General features: G+C 37.6%; 1 protein-coding gene across 1 annotated transcript in view; it reads left to right on the forward strand.

Moving 5' to 3' along the window:
• The window catches only part of ADSS1 (adenylosuccinate synthase 1), a 71,354-nt gene that overhangs the window by 12,318 nt on the left and 33,481 nt on the right, over nucleotides 1-25,555 (forward strand). Inside the window, exon 2 of the mRNA XM_074213232.1 lies at nucleotides 18,895-18,997. Coding sequence (XP_074069333.1) covers nucleotides 18,895-18,997 — 103 coding nt within the window. The remainder of the gene's footprint in view (nucleotides 1-18,894; nucleotides 18,998-25,555) is intronic.

The raw sequence follows: 25,555 nt of genomic DNA on the forward strand, positions 1-25,555 counted from the left end.
AAAAGTAGATCCCTCTCTCTAGTGAGTACTGCCTCCCCTTCAATCACCACCAGACTTCTGATACTACCATCCACCCCCCCCCCCCCACACACACACACACTTCAGTAGGGTAGAAAGTACTTAAGGTTTGCTACAGTATCAGTCAACTCTTTTTTTTCATGAGACCCACCTTCCTTGATACAGTATTTCAACCTACCTGATTGGGTTAGCTCCCCAAAGAAGCATTTGGGATTACTGAGGAATCAAGTCTGTCCCCTGGACATACACCATACACATAATTTGTAAGTACTAAGGAAAAGTAAAGTTGAGGTTGTCCCCCCTCCCCATATCATGGCTGCCCCTTGCTACTCCTTGGCTCCAGCTCCTTCTTGGTTACAGAATTCTTCCATCAATTCGTCATTGTCACTGCCTTCCTGTCGGCTCATGTTCCTGCAGCTCCCAGATTGATCTGGCCCAGGAACTCCATGTGGTTCTACTGCTGTCTTTAGCCACTGCCATCTCTAGGGTTACATGACTCCCTGTTCTCTTAGGACCATGTGGTTTCCCATGAGTCCATTGGTGGGACCTCAGGTTTGCCCAGACTTCTTCAAGTCCAAATCTCTGCATGCAGCCCCTCTCCTCTGCTTCTCTTGGGAACACTTTGTAGTTCTTCTACTGTCTTTAGCCTCAGTCATTTCTGGAATGTCATGGTAACCCATACTATCCCTTCCTTGTCTCCCTTATGGGACTGTCAGTCAGTCAGTTGTCCTAAGTTCTCCTAAAGTTCTCCTCTTTCCTGAGAAGATGCCTCCTCTCCATCTACTGTCCCCATATCAATGGATGTTAATGTATTAGAGATTTGAGTTAGGGGAAAAAATCTTTTTGAAGCCATGGTAAATTTGAAAAACAAGATAAACCTAACTCTTTCACAAAAAAAAATGAACCCATGCTCTAAACTCTGGCCTAATCCTTTATGAGTTTCATAAAGAAATTCTAATATCAAGAATTTCCTCTTGAGGATATCAACTGGTGCCTATCTTGGGCTTCCCAGGTTGAAAATTTGGGAGCCAAAGCGGGAGGAATTATAATTGGAGGCTTCCAAGAGTTCTTAGAACTTAAGAACTTTTATGTGGGTAATATCTTAGAAGTTGAAACATCTTAATGATATTATGAAAATATTTTCACTTTGAATAAGTCCTAGGGACCTACAGGGTTTTTAGACCACATTTTGAAACCTACTGCCAAAGAGGATAAATCCAACTCATTAAAGACTATCTTTTTAACATTACATAGAATCAGCATAGTCCCTAGGCTGTTCCTCATTTTCACCATATGATTTACATAAGTCCACTTGTCTTATGTTACCTGACCTCTACACCACTTCTTGAGTGTAAGTCATATGCTGCCATCTACTGATGCTTGCCCTAGTATCATCTGAAGTTTTGATTTTTCAGAGATGGTAGTATTATCTAGGATTTATAGCCATATATCATCACCAAGAGAAATTAAGGTTATAAAGTAGGTTCTTGCATAAAAAAACAGTTTAGGATTCCTGAAAATGCTAGGTAGTTCCCCATACAGAATCTCATCCAGTCTCTTTCTTATTCAATTTTGGGTTTGGTTCATTTCTATACAATTCATTTATGTATAATAAATATTTATTAAGCATCTACAAGATAAAAATGAAAAGATTTCAAGGAGCTTATATTTGGCTGGGAGAAGGATGCCTATATGACCAAAAGTTAGGAAGTTAGGGAAATAATGGTGCTTGCTCTAGGAATGTTTGAAAGTCCCAACAGATGAGGGAATCAGCAGCGGTTTCATAGAATACTTATTGTTTATCCAGAGTGACTGCTCAAGAGATATTCATGGATAGATTCACTTACTCCCAACTGTATGTCTAAATGGATATTTTCATCTCTTTAGTTGTTCTTATGTAGATTATTTATTTAATCTTTTTTCTTGATTTTACTTTGACACAACAATCACTTTATAATTTATACAGCCTCCAATTATAAGTTCTTTTAAATAATAATTATTAACAACAATAGCAAAAATTCATTTAGAGCTTAAAATTAACAAAGCACTTTCATATCTAATATAGTGATTTTTATCCAACAGCAAATGAAACATTCCACTCAGAAAGGAGCTAGCACCACCTATCTCTTTTGAATAGTCATGAATCTCACTGAGACAATTCCATATTAATGGAGGGGGGGATTGCTGCAATTAATGCCATATCATCTACAAGCAGTAACATCTGGAAGATCATATCATCTTTTAGTATCTTATCCTCTTTCAGATATCTTGAGAGTGCACACCCAATGCTTTGAAAATAGTGCTACCTTCATAATAGATTGATTCTGTGTATACTTGTTATGGGCCAACTACACTTTCCAACTTTAAAGTTCCATTTCTACTTTTCTACATAGCATAAGAGATACTGAAATATTTAGTACAAACAGTCATTGTAAAGCTCTGTTGACATTGATAAAGAAAATATATCATTTTAGAAACCTTCACAGATTTGTTTCATTTTTTTGTCTATTTTCCTTACAGGTTCATCTAGAAATGCTTTCGGGATGATCTGGCTTAGTCAGGTGTTAGGCCAAGCATTCAAAAGATTCAGTTTCCTCTCCAGCATACTTTGCTGCTCTGTGAAGCATTGGCTGCTTATAATCTTCCATCCTGACCCTACTTTAGAAATGTTTATCTATCAAGCTGGTGTTGCATTTAGTAGCTGTATCTCTCTACTTTGCAAGAATCAATTAGTCTTGACTAGCAATAAACATTATTAAGCTACAGTTCATTAATATGCCAGTCACTGTGCTAAATACCAGGGAAACCAAAAAAAGGCAAAACATAATCCTGCCTTTTAAGGAGTTCACATTCTGTTGGGAGAACAATAAATAAAAAGAAGTTGAAGGAGGGGTGGAAGAACCAGATGCAGGGATATGATGAAGTCTGGGTGGAAAAAGGTAGGATGGGTCCCTTCCTTAACTAGAGAATCTGGGAGGAGCTCTCATCTTTGTCCACCCTCCACTGTCTCCAGTCAGGAAGGGAGGAGCCCAGAGGGAGGAAATGTGAGATTCAGAATTGATGTGACCTTTCAAGATAATGAGTTTCTGGAGACCATAAGGAAATTTAGGAGCACAGATCAAGAGAATCAAATGTTTGTGGATCAAGGCAATTTCCAGACTATTTTGTACTCCTGATTATGGAGTATGTTTTTAATCATTTTATATCTCATTTAAACTTCTAGAGAAAATAGTGATAATCAGAATCAATGTCTTGTACTTTATCCATTTCCCATTTTTTAAATAGCTTGTTTCAAAAGGTCTAGTTAGAACTACTATAATTGTCTACAGTACATTCTTATATATTTTTTCTTTACTATGGTATTGATTTTGACTTTTACCCTAACTAGTTAATAGCCTCCCTATTAACAGACAGGTGAATTAGACATATTAGTAACCAATCATTTCCTATCTGTTAAAATATGATCATTTTTTTCTTCTTTCTCTTTCTCTTTTTCTTTTTTTTTTGCATGTGATGTTTAGTGCTTACCATGTCCAGAGAATTCGTGACATATAAATGAGATTTTTATATAGTCTAAATAAAGTCTTTTACTTCTTTTAACTCAATGCAAAATCATTTTTTCCAAAAATTTTTCACCTTCATCTCCTGTGCCTATTGCCACTTCTTTATAAAATTTCTCTATGTCTTCGTCCTCTGTAACAAATATTAGTGTATAAGTGATAGATATCCTCAGAATGGTCTCTTTACTTGGACTCATCATAAACATTGCAAAGGTCAGAAGACCTTTTCCATGAAATGCCTTTGGGAACATGATAAGAGCATTTTTATTTGCCATTTCAAGGGAAATCTAAGTTGTCATTTAATTTAAAAATTTTACATGTATTTTATAGTTTTCATATTACAGAATACTCTCACTTTATGAGAGGTTTCTTGTAACAAAGTTAAACAGTTAAATAATATCAAATTCATGCAATATTTCACATCTGTAGTATCTCCTTGACCTCTCTAATTTTTAAAATTGATAATAATGAAACAGCTAACATTTACATAGTGCTCACTGTGTATGCTATGCACTATACTAAACAGCTTACAATTATTATTTCATTAAATTATCACAGCATCCCTGGAATTCTGTTTAGAAACAAAGACTAAGTAACTTGCTCAGGGCCACACAACTAGTAAGAGTTTAAAGTCAAATTTAAATTCACGTTGTCAGTTCCAATGCATCATCTAGCTGCTTTCTTCCTATTTCCTATTATCCTGGTGGAAAAAACCAAGAACAAAAGCACATTTCTTGTAACAAATATACACAGTCAAGCAAAACAAAATTCACCAATGGCCATATACAAAAAATATACACGACTCATTCCACATCCTAAATCCATCGACTTTCTGATAAGAGATGGATAGCATGTTTCATCACTAAAATCATGGGTAATCAATGCACTGATCCTAGTTTTTAAAGTTTTCAAACTTATCATGACAGAAATTGTTCTCTTGGTTTTGCTCATTTCATTCTTCATTGGTTTTTAGAATCCTCAAATTGTTCCATTTTTTCTCTCTTTTTAAAAAAACTTTTTAATTGAGTTTTTAAACAATTTTTTTGTTTTTCCAACTACATACAAAGATAGTTTTCAGCATTCATTTTTTGTAAGGTTTTGAGTTCCACATTTTCATGCTACCTCCTTTCCCTCCCCCTCCCTTAGATTATACATGTATAATTATATTAAATATATTTCCTTATTGATGATATTGTGAAAGAATCAGAACAAAAATGGAAAAAATCATGAGAGGAAAAAATAAAGCAAATTTTTTAAATTGAGAATAGTATGTTTTGGTCTGCATTCAGACTCCATAGTTCTTACTCTGGATGTGGATAGTATTTGCCATCACAAGTCCTTTAGAACTGTCTTTGATCATTGTACTGCTGAGAAGAGTCAGCTTTGATCATCATACAATATTGCTGTTAGTATGTATAATGTTCTGATTCTGCTCACTTCACTTAGCATCAGTTTATGCAAGTCTTTACAGGTTTTTCTGAAGTCCAATCACTAGTGATTTCTTTCAGAACAAAAACTGTTCCATTTTAAAAAATAATATCAATGGGGCAGCTAGGTAGCACAGTAGATAGAGCACCAGCCCTGAAGTCAGGAGGACCTGAGTTTAAATCTGACCTCAGACACTTAATTACTACCTAGCTGTGTGACCTTGGGCAAGTCACTTAATCCCACTGCCTTGCAAAAACATAATAATAATAATAATATCAACTTTGTGGTATAAATTATTCTTCTGGCTCAGCTTACTTTAATTGACTTCCATTCATGTAAATCTTTTCATTTCTTTCTGAAATCAACTATTGCTTCATTTTTTAATTTTTTACCTCATTTCTTAGAGCACAAAAATACTCCATCATATCATGTACCACAACTCATGCAACCATTTCTCCATTATTGGACATCCTCTTAGTTTCCAGTTTTTGTTATTGTTGTTTTTTGACACTACACAAAGAACTGCTAAAAATATTTTTGCACATTTTGATCTCTTTTGTGCCTGGTTCTAGCAGTGACTTAGCTGAATCAAAGGTACATTACATGCACTCTGTTTACTAAGGTTTTTTTTGTATAACTGCAGATTGTTTTCCTTCCCTTCATTTAGTTTCAACTTCCTTTTGTTTTCTCATTTAATTTATAGAAAAAAATATCAAATTTGATATGCTCTAGTACTATGTCAATTCAATGAAAATGATCTTGCACTTAGAGTACCAGCAATTAATTTCAAGCTTCTAGATTTTTAAAATGTGATTCTTTGTATCTTCTATATGCTTTACTGATCCTTGGACACAAATGCTCCAAGTGGAAGCATACCAGACTGAGGAACAGTTTGCTTTTCTTATTTGTTTATTTCATAAGTTCTCATGGCTAAATAATTAATCATCTATTATCCAATCTACTGATCTTGAAGTACTTTGGTAAGTTGTCTTTGAGTAGTAGACAGTCTATAACTGGGATTGTATTCAGCATCTTCAAATTCTCAGGATAACCTCAATGCCTTGTTGAGGCAATGGAATAGAGAGAAATTATTATTCAAAATAATAATATCTTTCTTTTTTGTTTTTTACTTCTGGATTGGAAATGATTAGTTTATGTCCCAAACCTAAAGTTCAAATTACCAAACAATTGTGCTCTTTTCACATACCAGCAAAGTTATGTTTAAGATTCTACAAACTAGGCTTCAACGATATGTGAACTGAGAATTACCAGAAGAGCAGGCTGGTTTTCAAAGAGGCTATGGGGTGGCTAGGTGGCACAGTGGATAGAGCACCAGCCCTGGAGTCAGGAGTACTTGAGTTCAAATCTGACCTCAGATACTGTGGCCTTGGGCAAGCCACTTAACCCCATTTGCCTTGCAAAAACCTAAAAAAAAAAAAATTATCAAAGAGGCAGAGAAACTAAAGACCAAATTGCTAATAGTGGCTGAATTATGGAGAAAGCAAGGGAGTTCCAGGAAAAACATTTACTTCTGCTTCATTAACTACACTAAAGTGTTTGATTGTGCAGATCACAACAAAGTATGGCAAGTCCTCAAAGAGATGGGAGTACCAGATCATCTTACTTGTTTCCTGAGAAACCTGGATGCAGGTCAAGAAGCAACAATTAGAACCAAATATTGAACAACTGATTGGCTTAAGATCGGAAAAGGAGTATGACAAAATGGCTATCATCACCTTATTTATTTAATTTATATGCAGAGTACAACATGTGAAATGCCAGGCTGGATGAACCAAAAGTCAAAAATAAGGTTACCAGGAGAAATATCAGCCATGTTACCACTCTGATGGCAGAAAGGGAAGAAATTAAGAAGCCTCTTGATGAGGGTTAAAAAAGGATAGTGTAAAAACTGGTTTGAAGTTTAACATTTAAAAAAAGCTAAAAGTTTCAGCTAGTTGGCATGGTGGATAGACTACAGGCCCTGGAGTAAGAAGGTTCAAATTTGACCTTAGAAACTTTAGAGCTTTGTGACCCTGAGCAAATCAACACCATTGCCTCCAGGAAAAAAAAAAGAAATTAAAAAAAAACTAAGATCTTGGCAACCAGTTCCATCACTATCTGACAACTAGAGGGAAAAGAAATGGAAAGAGTGTCAGATATTATATTCTTCAGCTCAAAGATTATTATATATGATGACTGCAGCCATGAAACTACAAGACACTTACTCCTTGGAAGGACCTATGACAAATCAAGACAGCATACCAAAAGCCAGAGATATTACATTGCTAACAAATGGCCATATGGTTAAAGTTATGTTTTTCTAGTAGCAATATATAACTATGAGAACTAAACTAGAAGAAAATGTGAGTGCTTCAGAAGTCACACTTTCAAATTGTGGTAGAGAAACTTTTGAGAATCCTTTAGATAGCAAGGATATTAAATCAGTTGATACTTAAAGAAATTAGTTCAGACTATTCATTGGAAGGAAAAGTATTGAAGTTGAAGCTTAAATACTTTGGTCACATAATGAGAAGACTGGATTCATTAGAAAAGATCCTGATGTTGGAAAAGATTCACAACAAAAGGAAAAGGAGATGACAACGGATGAGATGGATAAATATTTTCAGAGATACAACAAATATGAATTTGGACAGACTTTGGGTGATATTGGAGGATAGAAGAGTTGATATACTGTGGTCCCTGGGATCACAAAGAGTCGAACATGACTGAATGAGGGAACAGCAACAATGGCAAAATTTTCCCCATATCTCTCCTTTTCTCTTCCTCCCATGGGACAAAGCTTTTATGTTTTTTTTAAAAAAGAAAAAGTATCAGTAAACCTAATCAACATATCAAAAAAAAAAACTAATAGGTAAAATGTTCCATACTCTTGGAAATTCCAACAAACTCACACTCACTCACACATACACACACACACACACACACACACACACACACACACACACATACACACACACACGCATTCACGTCCACTCACACTTCTCCTCTGTAAAGATTTTGGTAGAAGCTCTCGTATTTTTTCTTTGGGGCCATATTTGTTTAAAATTTTCACAAAATTCATTATGAATGAATAACTTGCCTTTCTGTAAAGCTTTAAGATTTACAAATGCCCAGGATCATATTTTAATGAGCATATAGAGAATCATTCAGATACCTATCTTGTTTCTTACTCTGAGTTAGGAGGACAGCTCTATTTCCCTACATCATCAGTAGCCTAGATAGGTATCCAAAAACTGGCCCTGGCCCCAAGCCTAACTCCTGGGCTCTGTGCCTGCATGCCAAGGGAAACTGTAGAGAGTGTACCCAAAACATAAGTAAACAGACCACTAAAGGCTGGCTCTGACCTTTTAGTCACCTGATGCTCACTGACTCTGTCCCTCCCATGGCAACCTTGGATTCTGTGTTTCCCCACAACAAAAGCAGTCAGTATATGTTTTGCTATGCTACGTGCTTTAGGACTAGGTTTAATCTTTGTATTGTCAGCATTAGATAACCTCAGTATAGAAATCTCTACAAAATCCCTGACAAGTCCCTCTCCATGAATTTTCCAGTGATATAGAGTTCACTTAGTATAAGGAGCAGGGCAGCAGAGGGAAGGGTGACTGGATGATGAAGACACAGACCTTGGATTGTGTGTAATATATATTCTACTTGGCCTCATCCCATGACAATGTTTGTTGAACCTGCTTCTGCAAATGGGTGATGATGTGTAAGGAGGGATTCTACCCTGAGTCACAGCATGTCTGGATATCCCTTAACTGTTACCTGTCAACTTATTGAGTAGTAATGGGAAAGCCTCATAATTGTGTCTACAAAAGTTACATTTGAACTGAAGAGTGTTCAATAGTGAATTAGGTAATAGCTGCTGTAATCCTCAGAAATGGAGAGAAAGACAACAGGTACTGCCCCTTACAGTTTATTTTTTTAAATATAGGCATACTTTGCTAATTATATTTCAATGTAGTCAATTTCCTTTCTAAGCTTATTTTATGCAGCTAAAAACAGTATTCTGAGAAGAAATCCATAGACTTCACCAGACTTCCACTGGTGTTCATTCCCACACCCTTTAAACAAAAACAGTTAAGAATCCCTGCTCTCAGGATTCATTGGTCTGCTGCAAGAGGGAACTCTCTCTCTCTCTCTCTCTCTCTCTCTCTCTCTCTCTCTCTCTCTCTCCCCCCCTCTCCCCTTCCCTGCCTCCCCCCCCCCCACATCCTTTGTAATATTTGGGATAAAATTTGCTTCTTTGCCAATTCTTTGCCAATTCTTTGCTAATTATTCCTTATAGCTCTACTCCAAGAGGTCAAAGAGTTTAAGTTTAATCATTCTTTCATAAAAGATACTTGAAGGCAAAGATCATATCCCCTCCCAAGTCTTTTTGTTGTTGTTGAGGAATACCCTGCTTAAAATTTTACTGTGTCTTTATTTTATTTTATTGGGGATTTTTTGCAGGACAATGGGGTTAAGCAACTTACCCAGGGCCACACTGCTAGGTAGTCATTAAGCATCTGAGTCTGGATTTGAACTCAGGACCTCATGACTCCAAGGCCAATGCTTTATCCACTGTACCACCTAATTACCCCTTTACTGTATCTTAAAAAAAAAAGGTAGTCTTATTGTTCTCAACTTTATTTCCAGTTCTTTGCTACCATGAAAACTGCTACAATGAGGGACAGCCAGGTGGTTCAGTAGATGGAGCACTGGCCCTGGAGTTAGAAGAATCTCAATTCAAATCTCAGCCTCAGTCACTTGCTAGCTGGAGAAGTCTGGAGAAGTCACTTAACTCTAAATAGTCTTCCCCAAAAATGTAATGAATATTTTGGCATATGTGAAACCTTTCTTTGGTCTCCTTGGGTCAAATGCCTAGTTGTGAAATATTCTTCCAAGTCTCTTTTAAAAAGCAGCATGATACAGAGGAAAGAACACTGAAATTCCAGTTTTACTATTTAGAAGCTATATGATCTTAGGTAAGTCTCTTAATTTCTCCACTCTTCTGTTTCTTCATCTGTTAAGTGAGGGGGTTGAATCTGTGATCATGATTCTGTGGCCCCTCTCAATATAATGGCTTAAGAATATAGGAAGAAGAAGGGGTGAAGGGGAAGGAGACAGAGAGAATATGGAGAAAGTCAGTCAAGAAGTAATTATTAAGTACCATCTATATGTAAAAGATAATTCCTGCCCTCAAGGAATTCACAATCTAATGAGACAAAATACAAACAATTGTACTTACCTATTCAGGATAAATAATAAATAATACTAGAGGGAAGACACTAGAATTAAGAGGGGTTGAAAAAAGGTTTCCCCATTGAAGATAGGATTTTATTAATCTTTTTAAATATTTATTTATTTTTCCAACTACATGCAAAGAGAGTTCGATTGATTGGCTAACCTCTGAGGCCCAGTTTTGAGTTTCACATTTTTCTCCCTCTATCTCTTCCCTCCCCCTTCCCCTATCAGAAAGCAATCTAAGTTATATAAGTTAACTCTGTTAACATATATCCATATTAATCATGTTGTGAAAGAAGAAGATGGGATTTTACTCATAACTTGAAAGAAGCCAGGGATGGCAGGAGTTAGAGGTGAGGGAGAGCATCCCTTACATTACATTACAAGCATGGGGAAAGCCAGAGAAAACTCCCACAACCAAAAAATGGAGGGTTTTGTTCAAGGAACAGCAAAGAAGCTACTGAAAAATATTGAATATTGAAAAATATGACAGGGAAAGAAGTGTCAGAAAACTGGAAATATAGGGAGGGACTAAGTTATAAAGGGCTTTGGAAGCCAAACAGAAGGTTTTATATTTGATTCTAGAGGCAATAGGGAGCTACTACGGTTTATTGAGTGGAGGATGTGATTTGGTCAGACCGGCACTTTAGGGAAATCATTTTGGAGACTTAATGAAGGATGAACTGAAGTGGGAAGACTTTCAAAGCAGGCAGGTCAGTAAAAGAGGTTAAAGGAAGATCCAAGAGACTGTGGTAGAATATCACTGGCAAGTCACCCTCGACTCTTCCTTCTTCTTTCTCCCCATCTCATCTATTGACTATATTTTGTTATTCTTCCTTTTAAAAATGTGTCACAGGGGCAGCTAGAGGCCCTGAGTTCAAATCCAGCCTCAGACACTTAATAATTACCTGTGTGACCTTGGGCAAGTCAACTTAACCCCATTGCCTTACAAAACAAAACAGAACAAAAATGTGTGACAGATTCATCAAGACCTGAACTTTAGTTTCTCATCATCTTTGGCCTGAACTAGTGCCATCATAGCCTCTAACCAGCCTCCCTTGTCTTCAGCCTATCAGTTTTCCAATTCATCCTTTATATACTAGTTATCTTCTTAATGTACAGATCCCAACCCATAATTCCCCTGCTGCCATGGCATCTAATTGTTTGTCAAATAATATAGATCCAATAGGTTAGAATTAGGGATCTAAACCCAACTTATTTTTAGAACTTTATCTCTATCAACTCCCTTTCTACTCTAACTAGAATAATCTCTTTATTAATGAATCAGCAGCTTGTAATTTGTCTTTGCTCATGTGATGTTCCCTACATGAAATTCTCTCCTTTCTGTCCTCCCGCCATCCAGATTTCCTCATCTAATCTAAGACAAGGCTGAGGTTCTGAGCAGAAAACTCTAGACTTGTCTTGTTCTTGGACTCTTTTCTATATGTAAATCCCATCTACCCAACTCCCCCCCCCCCCACACCCTCCTTTAACTAACAGACTGGGAGCTTGCTGTGGATGGGGAATGAACTGAGTCCATTCCTCTTCTTTCTTTTCTTCTTTGTTCCTTTGTTCCTTTTCTTTCTTTTCTGAAAATTGAGTTCACTATTCCTCCTCTTTTTCTCCCCATTCTTTGAGCTCCCCAAGGGAAGAGCACAGGTTTCTTTCTTTGTTTGAATATATCCTGGGTGGTTCATCAAGTGATTGTCTAACCTTGTCTGGCTCCTTAACGAACTATGGAATCCCAATGCACCTAGTGATACAAGCACCTTCCAGACCATCCCATGGAGAAAGAATTTTATGCCTTTACCCTCTCTGTATCCTGAAGGAAACTCCAGGGAGACCTGAGAGAATGGTTTGCTTTGTTTCTCTCTGGATACTATCCCTCAATATACCCTAACTTCACCTTTCTCATGTGCCATCTCCTTTTTCTTCAGCTCTCTGGGGCAGATGTGCTAGAATGGGGCTGATATCAGTTTATAATTAGATTTGCAGAGTCAAATTTGGAAAGACCCAATCACCACCTGAGACCTAAACCTTCCACCCAATGAACCAATCAATTTTATTTATTAGTAGCCTATACAAGAGCTTAATCCAGGCTACAGAGAAAGATGAAGAGTAGACAACTGCATACATTTGTGAGAAGATGGAAAGCAAAGGAGTAGATATGGGGCCCACCCTTAGAAAACTCACAATCTATTTGCACAATACATTATAAGACATTGTTAATAGTAGACATATAAACTGCACTTCAAATTTTTTAAATTTTTAATTTTTTCCAATTACACGCAAAGATAGTTTTCACTATTCATTTTTATAAGAATTCTAGTTTCACATTTTTCTTCCTTCCTTCCTCCCTCACCTTGACAGTGAGTAGTCTGATATAGGTTATATATATACAATATTAAACATATTTCCATATTAGTCATGTTGGGAATGAGAATAAGAACAAAAGTGCAAAAAAACCACGAGAATGAAAAACAAAGCATTTTTTAACATGCTTTGGTCTACATTCAGACTCTGTAGTTCTTTTGCTGGAAGTATTTTCCAAGGCAAGTCATAAATAGCATCTTTAAATTTTACAGGCATTTAACCTAAATTCCCATAATGTAGACACTATAGTGATGATTATCTCTCTCTTACAGATGAGGAAACTAAGGTCTAGAGTATATAAATGACTTATCTATGTTTAACAAAACATAAATATTTGAGAAATTAAATCTCAAAATTTACTACAATATATAAATGAAGCCATGGTTTCTTTGTCCTTTCTCCTCTCTTCCCTGTTTCTGCTGAGGATACAGCTGTCCTTCCACCAGTTAGTTTTAAACCCCCAACTTAAGAATTCTTGACTCTTCCTTCTCCCTCATTCCCATAATCCTATAAGGTTGCCCCCATAACAGTTCTCCCTCTCATCCCTTCTCTCTAGTCCCATAGCCACCACTGTAGTTTAGACCCTGGTCATCTTGACAATATCTTGTGTGTCACATCTTACACAGACAATATCAGTGGTCAAGGGTTTCAAACTACTTATCCCCAACATCCATCTTCCAGTAAGTTGTTACCACAGCTCAGTCTAATCTTGGCCTTAGTCATTGGCTTTGAATAGAAATCTCTCTTCTAATTCAGCCACCATTTCCTGTGAATCTCCCTCCAGAAATTGGTAACGAGCTTTAGCCCAGAGGTTCTTAACTTTTCATGTATCTTGGACCTCTCTGGCAATCTGATGGAGCACAGAATAATATTTTCTCTGAATAATGTATTAAAAATCTTAAACAGTCAATAAGCATTTAAGAGGCAGTCAGTTGACTCTGAGTATGAAACACTGGAACCTGGAGTCAAGAAAATCCTCTATTAGCTGGGTAATCATGAGCAAATCACTTAACTTCTGCCTTAATCCACTGGAAAAGGGAATGGAAAACCCACTAGTATCTTTTCCAGGAAAATCCCCGATAACATTGGTGTGATCACAGGGTCATGAAGAATCGGACATGACTGAATGACTGAACAACATGGACCAGACACTGTGCTAAGCCCTAGAGATACAGAGAAAGGCAAAAACTAGTCCCTAAAGGAGCTCATAGTCTAATGGAAGAGACAACTAGCAAACAACTATGGACCGACAGACAATTCAAAATGTCCAAAGGAAACACTGTAGCATCAAGGTTGAAAGTCTTCTTAATGACTTCTTAAAGAAGATAGGTCTTTGACTGAGACTTGAAGGAAGCCAGGAAAGGCAGGAGGTGAAGAGGAGGAGGAGGAATATTTCAGGCATGGGCATGGTCAGAAAGAATGCTAGTTGAGAGATGGAATATTGCATGTGAGGAAAATCAAGGAGACCAGTATCACTGGGTCAGAGAGTATGTGGAGGGTTGTTATTATACTTACAGATGAAAAAACAAATCAGTAACTGAAAGTACGAAATAAAACATAGAGGATTACAAGGAAATCAAACTGAAGTTATAGATTTTATACATGTATATGTGTGCATGTACACATATATATGTACAAGATATATAATTATATTTCAATAGATAAATAGACATGCATACATGTGTGTATCTATATATATGCCTATGTATATTTATATATAAATATCTATATCTATGTATACTATATTTCTAAATTTCTATATGTCTATCTCTCTATACATCTATATTGATATAAATATAGACATCTATCTTTATGTATATATCTATATCTACTATATATCAATATCTATCCATATATATGCATATCTATCATCCATCATCTATCTTTTTATCTATTATCTATCAAAAATTAATACCAAGTTCACAAACCCAGGGTAAGAAACTGTGCTCTAGATCTTCAGGTCAGTTTGGAATCAAAAGTCTTTGTAGGCATAATAGGGAATCTTCCATTTTATTATGACATATCACCAAAGGATCCTTGTGGTACTTTAGAACTCCTTCCTCTGATTTTCCTCTTTTATAGTTCAATGGTGAAGTCACTCCCCACAGATTTCAGCTCCCTTAGAAAACCCACTTTATTCCATTCAGCAGAAACATAAGAAAGAAAAAGAAAAGTTACATAGGGTATCTCCAATGAGAACACAAAAGTCTCCATTCATTAAATTAGCACCTAGCATGTAATTTTGCACTTGCTTACATAACAGATTACTCTCCAATTTTAGTCTTTGCTTTTCCACTAAATAGTTGTGTGACCTTGGGCAACTCACTTCTCTTTTCTTAATCTCAATTTCTTCCTTTGTGAAATAAGATAAATAGATAACTTCAGAAGTCTAATTTCAGCTCTCCTTGATGGTTATATGATCATGGCAGAGTATCTTCCTCTAGCTCGGAGCCTCATTTTCCACCTCTGTAAAATGAGAAAGTTGGGCTGGGAGTGTTGCATAGATTTGTATGTGTACATTGGAATTGTTCAGTTGTATCCCACTCTTTGTGACTCCCTGGACAGATAACATAAATGGCATGTCTATACAGTCCATGGGGTTTTCTTGGCAAAGTGGTTTGCCATTTCCTTCTCCAGTGGATTAAGGCAAATAGGTGAATTGTCCAGGGTCACACAGCTAGAAAGTATCTGAAGTGAATCTGAATTCAGATCTCTCTGACTCCAGGCTCAGTGCTCTATCCACTGAGTCACTTAGCTGCCCTGTATGTGTGTATACACATGTATATGTGTACATGCACATATATACACATATGTACATAAGATTCACATACATAATCTATAGTTCTAGAAGTTTGTATTGATGCATCTGGAACTGAATTCCAGGACCAATAAGCTGGTTAGGAAGAATGAAAGGAGGAGACCATTCCAAGTCTCAGTAAATCAGGGAGGTCCTAAAGACAGATTGGAAAAAGTTTTGTTGATCACAGAATCACAGCATTTCAGAGTCAGAAGGAACCTCAGATGTCATCTCATCCAGTGTCTGAACAGAAATCCCCTCCACAATAGTGATGTCAGGTGCTTCTGCTAGAAGCGGAAATTCATTTACCTATCATGATAATTCCAGTCTGGGGCAGCTGTGATGCTTAGAAAGTGTTTCCTTATATTGAGTCATATCCTCAGTTCATGAGATCTAAGCCATGAAGGAAATTTGACTCTCTTCTCTACACAGATAAAAGGATTATGAAGCATGAAGACCAAGGACATATTGTTTGCAAAAGCTTCCAGAGGAGGGCAGCTAGGTGGTGTTGCAGTGAGGACCTGAGTTCAAATTTAGTCTCAGATTTACTAACTGTGTGACCCTGAGGCTTGGAATAGTCTTCTGGACTCTACTTATAGTCTAAGCATCCTCTCTGAGCTCTTGCAGGTCTATTTTTCTTTTTCTTTCCTTTTTTTTTTTTTGGAAAGCAGTGGGAGTTAACTTAATTCCAGGAGGGAGATGTGAAAAAGATCTAGGATTCCCTGAGGTTGTAGTACTTACCATTATACTACATTACCTTACAATGAGAATATCTTGGGGACACAATATAGACACGTTACGGAACCAGAACGAAATCTTATATTTTATTACCAATTTTTTTGTGTTATTCAAAATACTTTAATCTGAAGTAGCTAGATGACAGAGTGACTAGAGCATTGGACTTGGAGTCAGAATAGACCTGAGTTCAAATACAGCCTTAGGCATTTACTAGCTGTGTAATTCTAGGCAAGTCATTTAACTTCTAGTAGCCTCCATTTTTCTCAATTGTAAAATGGGAATAGTAACACTATCTATCTAGTACGGATGTTTTGTGGATAAATGAGCTAATATTTGTAAAGTGCTTAGCACAATGTCTAGCATATGGCAGATAGATAAATGCCTATTTCCTTTCCTTTATTTTTATTTGCTCCTCATTGATGAAAATAAGGACAGGGATCATTATTTCCCTTGTCACCAAGGAGAAAACTGCATCTCTGGGAAAAGGGACTTTCATGAGGTCTCACTGACAAAGACAGAGCCAGGACCAACTTTTGCTTCCAAGTCCAATGACCTTTCCATCATGTTCTATTGTCTCCACCTTGGGAAGGAGACAGGCAGACCTTTTAAAGACTGAATCCAACATTGCCATAGTTTCCACATACTCGGCTATTGTATAATGATGTCCAGCTACAACAGATGAATAAGGGAGACTTGGAACAATCTTTCTTCTAAAAATGGTCTTTTTGCACCTGGTTCCTGATGGGCAAGCAGATTGTGGGTAGTATGGCTGGCCATATGCCACACATCTGTGAGGGCTTCAATATTAATCACCAAAAGGATTCACAGGAGTATTTAACACTTATGTCTCTATCTGGCTGTGTCCCTGCCTAGGCTACTCATGGTTGAATCTGGTGGCCTTGGGGTCTGGCTCAGCACAACAATGGAGGGTTCCTGTTTAGTCAATCAAGGAAGATTTTGGTAGTAATTCCCAACACTTGTAACTTTTTAAAATACTTTCACCTCCACTATCTTATTTGAACTTCACAACAACCTTTTGAAGGAGTCTGAGACAGCTAGGCACAGCAATGAAATAGAGAGCTGAACTGAGAGTTCAGGAAGCCTCAGACTTAGTTCTAGGCAAGTCACTTAAACTCTGTCTCAGTTTCCTCAGTTATAAGATGGAGTAATGATAGCATGTATTTCCCAGCAATGCTATAAGGAGTGCTACATAAAGTGAGCCATCAGGAAAACTCATCTTTGGTGAGTTAAAATCTAGCCTCAGACTTATTAGCTGTGTGACCCTGGACAAGTCACTTACCCCGTTTGCTTCAGTTTCCTCATATACAAAATGAGCTGTAGAAGGAAATGGCAAATCACTCCAGTATCTGTGCCAAGAAAACCCCACATAGGGTCACAAAGAGTCAAATATGACTGAAAACAACTCCACAATAAAAGTTTGATATACAGAGAGACTGAGCAAATGAGAACTGAAACCTAGACCTGTTGAATCCTAGAACCATGTCTTCCCATAGTTCTTGCTGTCTTCAACGGTATTCAATAACTCAGTTACCTGGGTCATATTGTAAAATATCCTTCTAATTTCCCCACCCTCACTTTTCCTGCTGCTCACTGAAAGTGAACCCACAGGAAGTAAATACTTTTGTGCAATGGAAAGAAGAGTAAGGGAAATGATTCTAGACCTAATTCTTTCTTTACTGTTATCTTTTAATGCATTTTTTCTCCTTTCCTGAGTCTCAATTTCTTCATCTGGAACATGAAAGGGTTGGACTAACTAATCTCTCAGTGCCTCCCAACTCAGACCTTTTTTGTTCTCAGGTCTAAGATTTTTCCAGTTCTGACATTCTGTTCTAATAACACACCCTCACATTCACTGACCAATTTAGAGCATACAAAGTACCCATCTGTTGTTTGATTTGAGCCTCCAGCAGTCCTGAGAAAGAGACAGAGCAAGGATTTATGCATATTAGGAAATTATAGATCAGAAGGGTCAACTAATTTGCCTAAAATCGCAGTTAGTGATGGGGCTTTTACTATAACCCAGTTGATCTGACCTTTGGTTCAAGGGTCTTTCTATAGATAATTTTATCCAGAGAAATAAGAAAGGTTAAAAACCAACTAAATTATGGCCCAAAGTAAATATATCCTGCACTCAGAGAAGTAGAACTGTAAATTTTTTTTTCTTTATTCTTTGAAGAAAGATGGGGCATAAGTTGCCAGAAGGGCTCAAGAAGTACATGAAATGAAAAAAAAGATATAATGATTATTCATGTGCTCCATCAATACCCCTCTTTACTCCCCTCCAAAAAAACCCAAACAACTAAACAGTCACATTTTCTTGGGAAGCTGCCTGTGGGACCTAATGAAAGAGGAAAAAATGGGCTTCCATTTTTGTTTCCATGACTGGATTGACCAAAGCTAGGGTCAAGGTTCACTCTGAGGTCAGGATAAAGACTCAGGCTGGGACAAGGGATGTAACTCTCTGGAGTAAGAGTCAAGGTTTAGTCTGAGGCCAGGAGGGAGCAGTAACTCTCTGTGTAAGCTAACTGACCCTGGGGAACTAACTCTGGGGCCCCAAAGATGCCATTTTAAATATGCCTCTTCAGCCAGACCAAAGCCTCCATAGGGTGATGTGACTGAGGAATGAGAGTATATGGGTTAAGCCTCAGGCTTAGAGGCTCAGCCTATCCCCAGTCTCTTCAGCCTCTGATGATATTTGTTTTTCCTTTCTAGGGAGGAAACAATGCCGGCCACACTGTGGTAGTTGATGGCAAAGAGTTCGATTTCCACCTGCTACCCAGTGGCATTATCAACACCAAGGCTGTGTCCTTCATTGGTAAGCAGACCACCCGACTCTACCTTCAATTCTTAATGAAAAAAAAGACTTAATTTTATTTTTTTCCACTTAAAACCTGTTTTCTTCTCCCACCACCTTTCCTTCTTCTCTCCACTGGAGGGTATTTGGTGGGGTGGGGGAGGGGAGGAGGACAGGACTGTGTAACAGATATTCAGTGCCTTCCAGCTCAGACCTTTTTTGTGGACTGCTGGGTGGCACGGTGGACAGGGCACTGGACTTGAAACTAGGAAGATTCATCTTCATGAGTTCAAATTTGACCCCAGACACTAGTTGTAGGACCCTGTGCAAGTCACTTTACCTTCTTTGCCTCCATGTCTTCATTTGCAAAATGAACTAGAGAAGGAAATGGCAAAAACCATTACAGTATCTTTGCCAAGAAAAAACCCAAATGGAATCATAGTCTGACATGACTGAAATAACAGGTATAATCAAGTAAAACAAAATTCTCCTTTATCCATGTCACACAGAGAGAGACAGAGAGAGAGAGAGAGAGAGACAGAGAGAGGGAGAGAGAGAGAAATCAGAGAAATCATGGGATCATAGGTCTTCTGGAGTCGTTGCTCATTGAATGCTCAAAGTACTTAAGTCTTTCAAAGGTCTTTGTCTTTATGATGTAGACATTCGCCACTTCCTAGCTAAGTCACCTTGGTCAAGTCCCTCTCCCTCTCAGTTGGAATTTCACAATTGGAAGGAACCTCAGAGGTCATCTATTCCAATCTGTATTGAACCAAGAATTCCCCCTTCCACATAACCAACAGGTGAGAGTGCAGTCTTCACTCAATTGAGTTAGCATGTATAAAATATTTTGCAAGCCTTAAAGCCTTTATTGAAATAGAAATGTTATTATTATCACCATTATTATTGTTATTATTCTTCATCTAAAGACTTTCAGTCATGGAAAATGCACTGTTCTCTTGAGGTCATGCCCTCTGCTTTAGGACAGCTCTCATTGTTAAGAAACTTCCCCCTAAATCTGCCTCCCAAATTTGTCCCTCTGGGACTAAGTAGAATAATTTCAGTCCTTCTACATCAAATATCTGTGGAGCCTGGGATCGAAGATGGCTCACATAGACCCAGGATTCTTTCTTGGAGACTTCTCATTAACTAATAACTCCTTTGCTCCTACCCAGAAGTCTCTGGGAACATCTGACATGATTACTTATGTCCAAGCTGTTAGACTTGTGATTACTGGAAAGCAAGGCCACAACTAAGTTTGAAAATATGCACATTTGCTCAGGACAGAAATGAAAAGCAAACCACTAATTCCCATATTCCCAGTGACTCCAGTCTAATTTCTCTTCTCCTGATTCTTTCCCTATCTCTATCTCAATGTACTCCAAAAACACAATCTAGTCAAGTCCATAATCTCTACAGCTGAAATGATCTGAAGACTCCAGTGAGGGCAGTTTCTGCATCTCTTCATTTCTCATCAAGTCCTTCCAGTCTTCTCTCCCTACTCTGCTTATCTCATTCATTCTCTAATGGTGACCTACTAGCTAGAGCTGCCACCTCTCTGGTTTTCTTGGATTCCACCATTGTTTTCTCCTATCTCCACTTTGGATCCTTCTTAAGACTAGAAATCTTCTTTCTCCTCACCAGTTGGTGCCAACCTCCAGGTGATCTGTACTCTGAGAAAATTAATTTCTGCCCTCCAATCAGTACCATTCTCTTAAAACTGGGGACTTTTTAGAAATGTCATCTTCTCCAATCATTGCCACACTCTATCACCTTGCACCTATGTAAATAGAAAGGAACACAGAAAAAGAAATTAGAGGTATTTCTGAGACTATCAAAAATCTCCTTCCCTTCTCTAGACCAACCATCTCCACTTTCTTTAATCCTCATATAGTTCAATCAATCTTTAGAGTCTGTTATCATCCAGATCTCTCTTCTCTCTGGGACAGCTAGGTGGCACAGTGGATAGAGCACCAGCCTTGGAGTCAAGAGTACCTGAGTTCAAATCTGACCTCAGACACTTAATAATTACCTAGCTGGGTGGCCTTGGGCAAGCCCACTGCCTTGAAAAATCTAAAAAACAAAAAACAAAAAAAAAAACAAATAGATCTCTCTTCTCTGAACACTTTCTAACTTATCAATGTCCTTCCTTAAATATGGTGCCCAGAACTGAACACAATGCTCCAGGTATAAGATCAGCACAGAGCATAATAGGATGATCACTTTCATCTCTACTTTAATGAGCTCAAGACTAAATTAGCTTTTTTTTTTTAAGGGGAAAGGGGGTAGTGCTGTTGATCCCTTAAATTTGTAACCTTTTAAGAAGACAGATCTCTTTGACATGAACTCCTATCCAAATATCTCACACTGTACTTGGAAAGGAAATTTTTTTTAATCCCAATTAGATTTCATGTGATTGAATAAAGCCAAATATTCTGGTTTATTGAGATCTAATCCAGATTTTTTTTTATTCAAACAAATTAGCTATCCCTATCAGCTTTCTGTTATCTACAAATTTAATCAATATCCAAATCAAAGATAAAAATGTCAAACAAAAAAAGATGCAACCAATATTCATTATTATCTGAGAAGACCAGAGATTATTGCAATTGGAGCTGGGAGGATCTGCAGAAATGAACTAGTTCAACCCCCTTATTTTATAGACAAGGAAACAGACTCAGATAGCTGAACTGACTTGCCCAAGAATAAGTGGCAGAACCAGAATTTGATTACTACTACAGGAAGGCTTGCAGTGCTTCCACTTAAGGAAGATTTATGGGAGAATCAGAACAAGATTTACACAAGAAATGAGAAGTAGACATGTGGACTGGGTATGGGTTGGTCTAAGTGACCACTTAGGTCACATCCAACTCTGAAATTCTATGATTCTGTTCCCATGGTATAAATTTCTCCAGAAGTTAACCCAAGAAGGATGGGAAGTTTTCAAGAATATTAGACCAAGAAACCTATTCAGAATGTCCCCACCTGAACCAGTCCTCCTGTCTTCCAGAAGCAAGTCATCAACTCTCTGTCAGCTTCAATTCCCTCATCTATAAATTGAGAAGACAGTTCCCTAGCATCTTCCACACAGATACCTCCTTCTTAGGTGACACATGGACTTGTGTCAAACCCCCATATTTTCTCCTCAGATTGAAATAGTGAACTAAATCTAATACTATAGAGTTTAGTGTAGATGATTTAATCACTTACAGAAATTAATCTTATAAATACAGGAAGGAAAGGCAGGAATAAATATCAATTTACATCAAAGCAAGGTTGAGGGGAGGTGGGTGAGTATGAGTAGTAAGCTGTTATGAATCAAAAGAATGATGTATGGGTGCAGTTGGACAAAGTAAGATGTTCTTTCCCATTGGTCCCCTTATGTCTACTCTGACCCTAGCAGACTGCTCCCTTCTTTGATCAAGTCATTTCTTTCCCTTCTCTGGATCTCAAATTGCCCATCTGTAAAGGAGGCAGGTGTACTGCATGACCCCTAGGGTCTCTTCCTGCTCTACAACTTTAGGTTTTACATCAGTAACATACCATAAAACTAAAGGTGGAATAGATATTAGGAGGTCATGGCATAGCTTTTTCCTTTTTTCCGATTCCTCACCCCAGTCAAATATCTTCCAGGCCTTCCCAGTCAAGAGTCATCATAAAATTCTTCAACTAGAGGTGAACCTGACAGATGGCTGGCTGGTAGTGAAAAGTGCCTGGGTCTATAGCTTAACCATCTTAAATATCTGACTTTGGGGACATCATCAAATCTGTCACAACCTTAGTTTCCTCATCTATAAAATGAGAAGACTTGACTAAGATCTCTTCCAGTTCTAAAGCAATGATTCTCTATATTAGTCAGACCTGTTGCTGACTGAGGAAGTGGTAAGGTAAATCATCCAGAGGGTCTGATGGTCCAGGAATCAAGGTGTACACATAGGCTTCTTTGTGCTCTTCTAGCAAGAGGCAGAATGTCCTGACCCTGCAGCTGCTGTTGCCTCTCATCCTGGGAAATATCCCAGGAGGCTGTCTTTAGATATCCGTAGGATTATGAGAATTAGAGTTGGAAGGAGCTTCTGAGTTAATCATTTCATTTTGCAAAGAAGAAAACTGAGACCCAAAAAAGGGAAAATGACTTGCTTAAAGTTACACATGTAGCAAATAGCAGAGATGGGACTCCAATCTTCTGACTCCAGAGTCAATATTCTTTCCATTTATGTTCCTTATTTCGGTTATTTCCTACAAAGAACATTTGGTATTTGAATGACCTTTAATTTCTGAGACAAATCCAAAGCCAATGTAACTTATACCCTCTGACTGACAGATCACTCATCTACACCTAATTCCACTGGAGACAAATCTCCTATGTTTCAGAACACGTCAGAAAAGTATTTGCCTTCTCTGGGTCCCAAGGAAAGGAGTGGGCAGCAATAGGTCATCAGAAAGGCAGTGAGGTAAAGTGGTGACCTGGAAGAGGAGTCAAATGCCTAGACTCTAGTCCTAAGCAAGGTACTTCCCTCATCCCTTCCACATTTATTACATTCTGGTCATATGTAGGTTACACAATTTTACTGTTATGGAAGCAGGCAGACAGAAGTTAGGTGACTTAGAATCTCACAGTTCAGTCCTAGTTGCAAATGCCAGAATGGTTTCTCTCTCTTTTTATACTCCCTTGAATGAATTAGCAATTCTCAATTCTGAGGTAGGTTTTAAACTCAGGTCTTTCTGACTCCTGGCTTACTATTCCATCCACTGTTCCATCTATTTCCCTCATCATCATCACTCAGCTTAAGCCTGATCATCATCCTAGGGGAGATGTGAACCCCTTCCCAGTGTCATTGGAACATTCATGGCTTTGTACCTTAGTAGTTACAGACTTGATATGATGAATGAAGTTCTGAGAGACTTGAGAAATTTCTCAGAGACTTAAGAAATCTAGCAGAATGTTAGTGCTAGAAAGGACTAAAGAGGTTATCTAGTTCTACTTTCATCCCCCATTGTACAGAAGAGGAAAATAAAGCTATGAAAGGAAAAAGAGATGGCTCAGGGAATTGATGGCAGAACAAAGACTTGAACTCAGATCTTCTGACTTCTGGTTCAGTGTTCCTTCGACTACATCAAACCACCTCTTCTTCTTCTTTTTTTTTTTTAGGGTTTTTTTTTTGGCAAGGCAATGGGATTAAGTGACTTGCCCAAGGTCACACAGCCAGGCAATTATTAAGTGTCTGAGGACAAATTTGAACTCAGTTCAGGGCCAGTGTTCTAGTCACTGTGCCACCTAGCTGCCCCTCTCCTCTTCTTTTTTTCCTTTTACCTTTTTTTAATTGTATTTTATCTTTTCCAAATACAGGTAAAGACAATTTTTGATATTCCTTTTTTTTAAATGCTGAGTTCAAAATATCTCCCTCCCTCCCTCACTACCCCCTTCCTATGATGGTAAGCAATTTGATATAGGTTATGAATGTGCAATAATATAAAACATTATGTATTAGTCATAATGTATTATGTATTAGTCATGTTATAAAAGAAGAATCAGGTCAAAAGAAAAGAACCACTAAAAAAACAAAGTGAAAATAGTATGCTTTGATCTATATTTGAATATCCAGCTCTTTTATTAGAGGTGGGTAGCATTTTCCATCATGAGTCCTCTAGATTTGTCTTGGAACATTGTATTGCTGAGAAGAGCTAAGTTGTTCATAGTTGATCATCACACACTTTTTCTGCTACTTTATAAAATGGTCTGCTCACTTCACTTTGCATCAGTTCATATAATTCTTTCCAGGTTTTTCTTAAATCCCAGGCACCTACCTATTTTCAGGAAAAACAAGAGTTGTCTCAGTGGAGAAGAGCACCCTGGAAACTCTTGCTCAGAAAAATAAATCTTTCTTTCTAAAGCTTAGGATCTTCATGAGCTGATTCATATCCTTAGTGCATAGTATCAGCCTTTGTGAAATTTCATCACTAATTTTATAACAAAGCAGATAAATAATTAGATTCACATCTTCCTTTAGCCTTCTCCATGCCCCCACACACACACTTACACCCTGAAATACAAGGTCAAGTAAGAAGAGATGTGGGCATCTCAATATTGTCTCAGGTAGAAATCATAAAAGACATCGTCAACAATTCTGATTGCATAAAATATGAAAGCTTACATAAAGAAAACTAGAAAAGTATCTGTCAATATTACCTACCTAAATTAATTTACTTTCCAGTATCATACCAGGCAAACTATCATAAAATTACTTTTATAGAATTAGAAAAAGAAAATAGAATTCTTCAAATCTAAAGGGAAATAATGGAAAACATAGAGAGGAAGGAGACCTAGAGGTACCAGCTCTCAAGCTATACCACAGTACAGTAATCATCAAAACTTTGGAACTGGGTAAGAAATAGAAAGGTTAGGGGCAACTAGGTGGATAGAGCAATGGCCCTGGAATCACGAGGACCTGAGTTCAAATCCAGCCTCAGACCCTTAATAATTGCCTAACTGTGTGACCTTGGGCAAGTCACTTAAACCCATTGCCTTGCAAAAACCAAACAAATAAATAAAAAAGAAATAGGTTAACCAGTAAAACAGATTAC

This window comes from Macrotis lagotis, chromosome 1 (genome assembly GCF_037893015.1).
Source record: "Macrotis lagotis isolate mMagLag1 chromosome 1, bilby.v1.9.chrom.fasta, whole genome shotgun sequence".
NCBI lineage: Eukaryota > Metazoa > Chordata > Mammalia > Peramelemorphia > Peramelidae > Macrotis > Macrotis lagotis.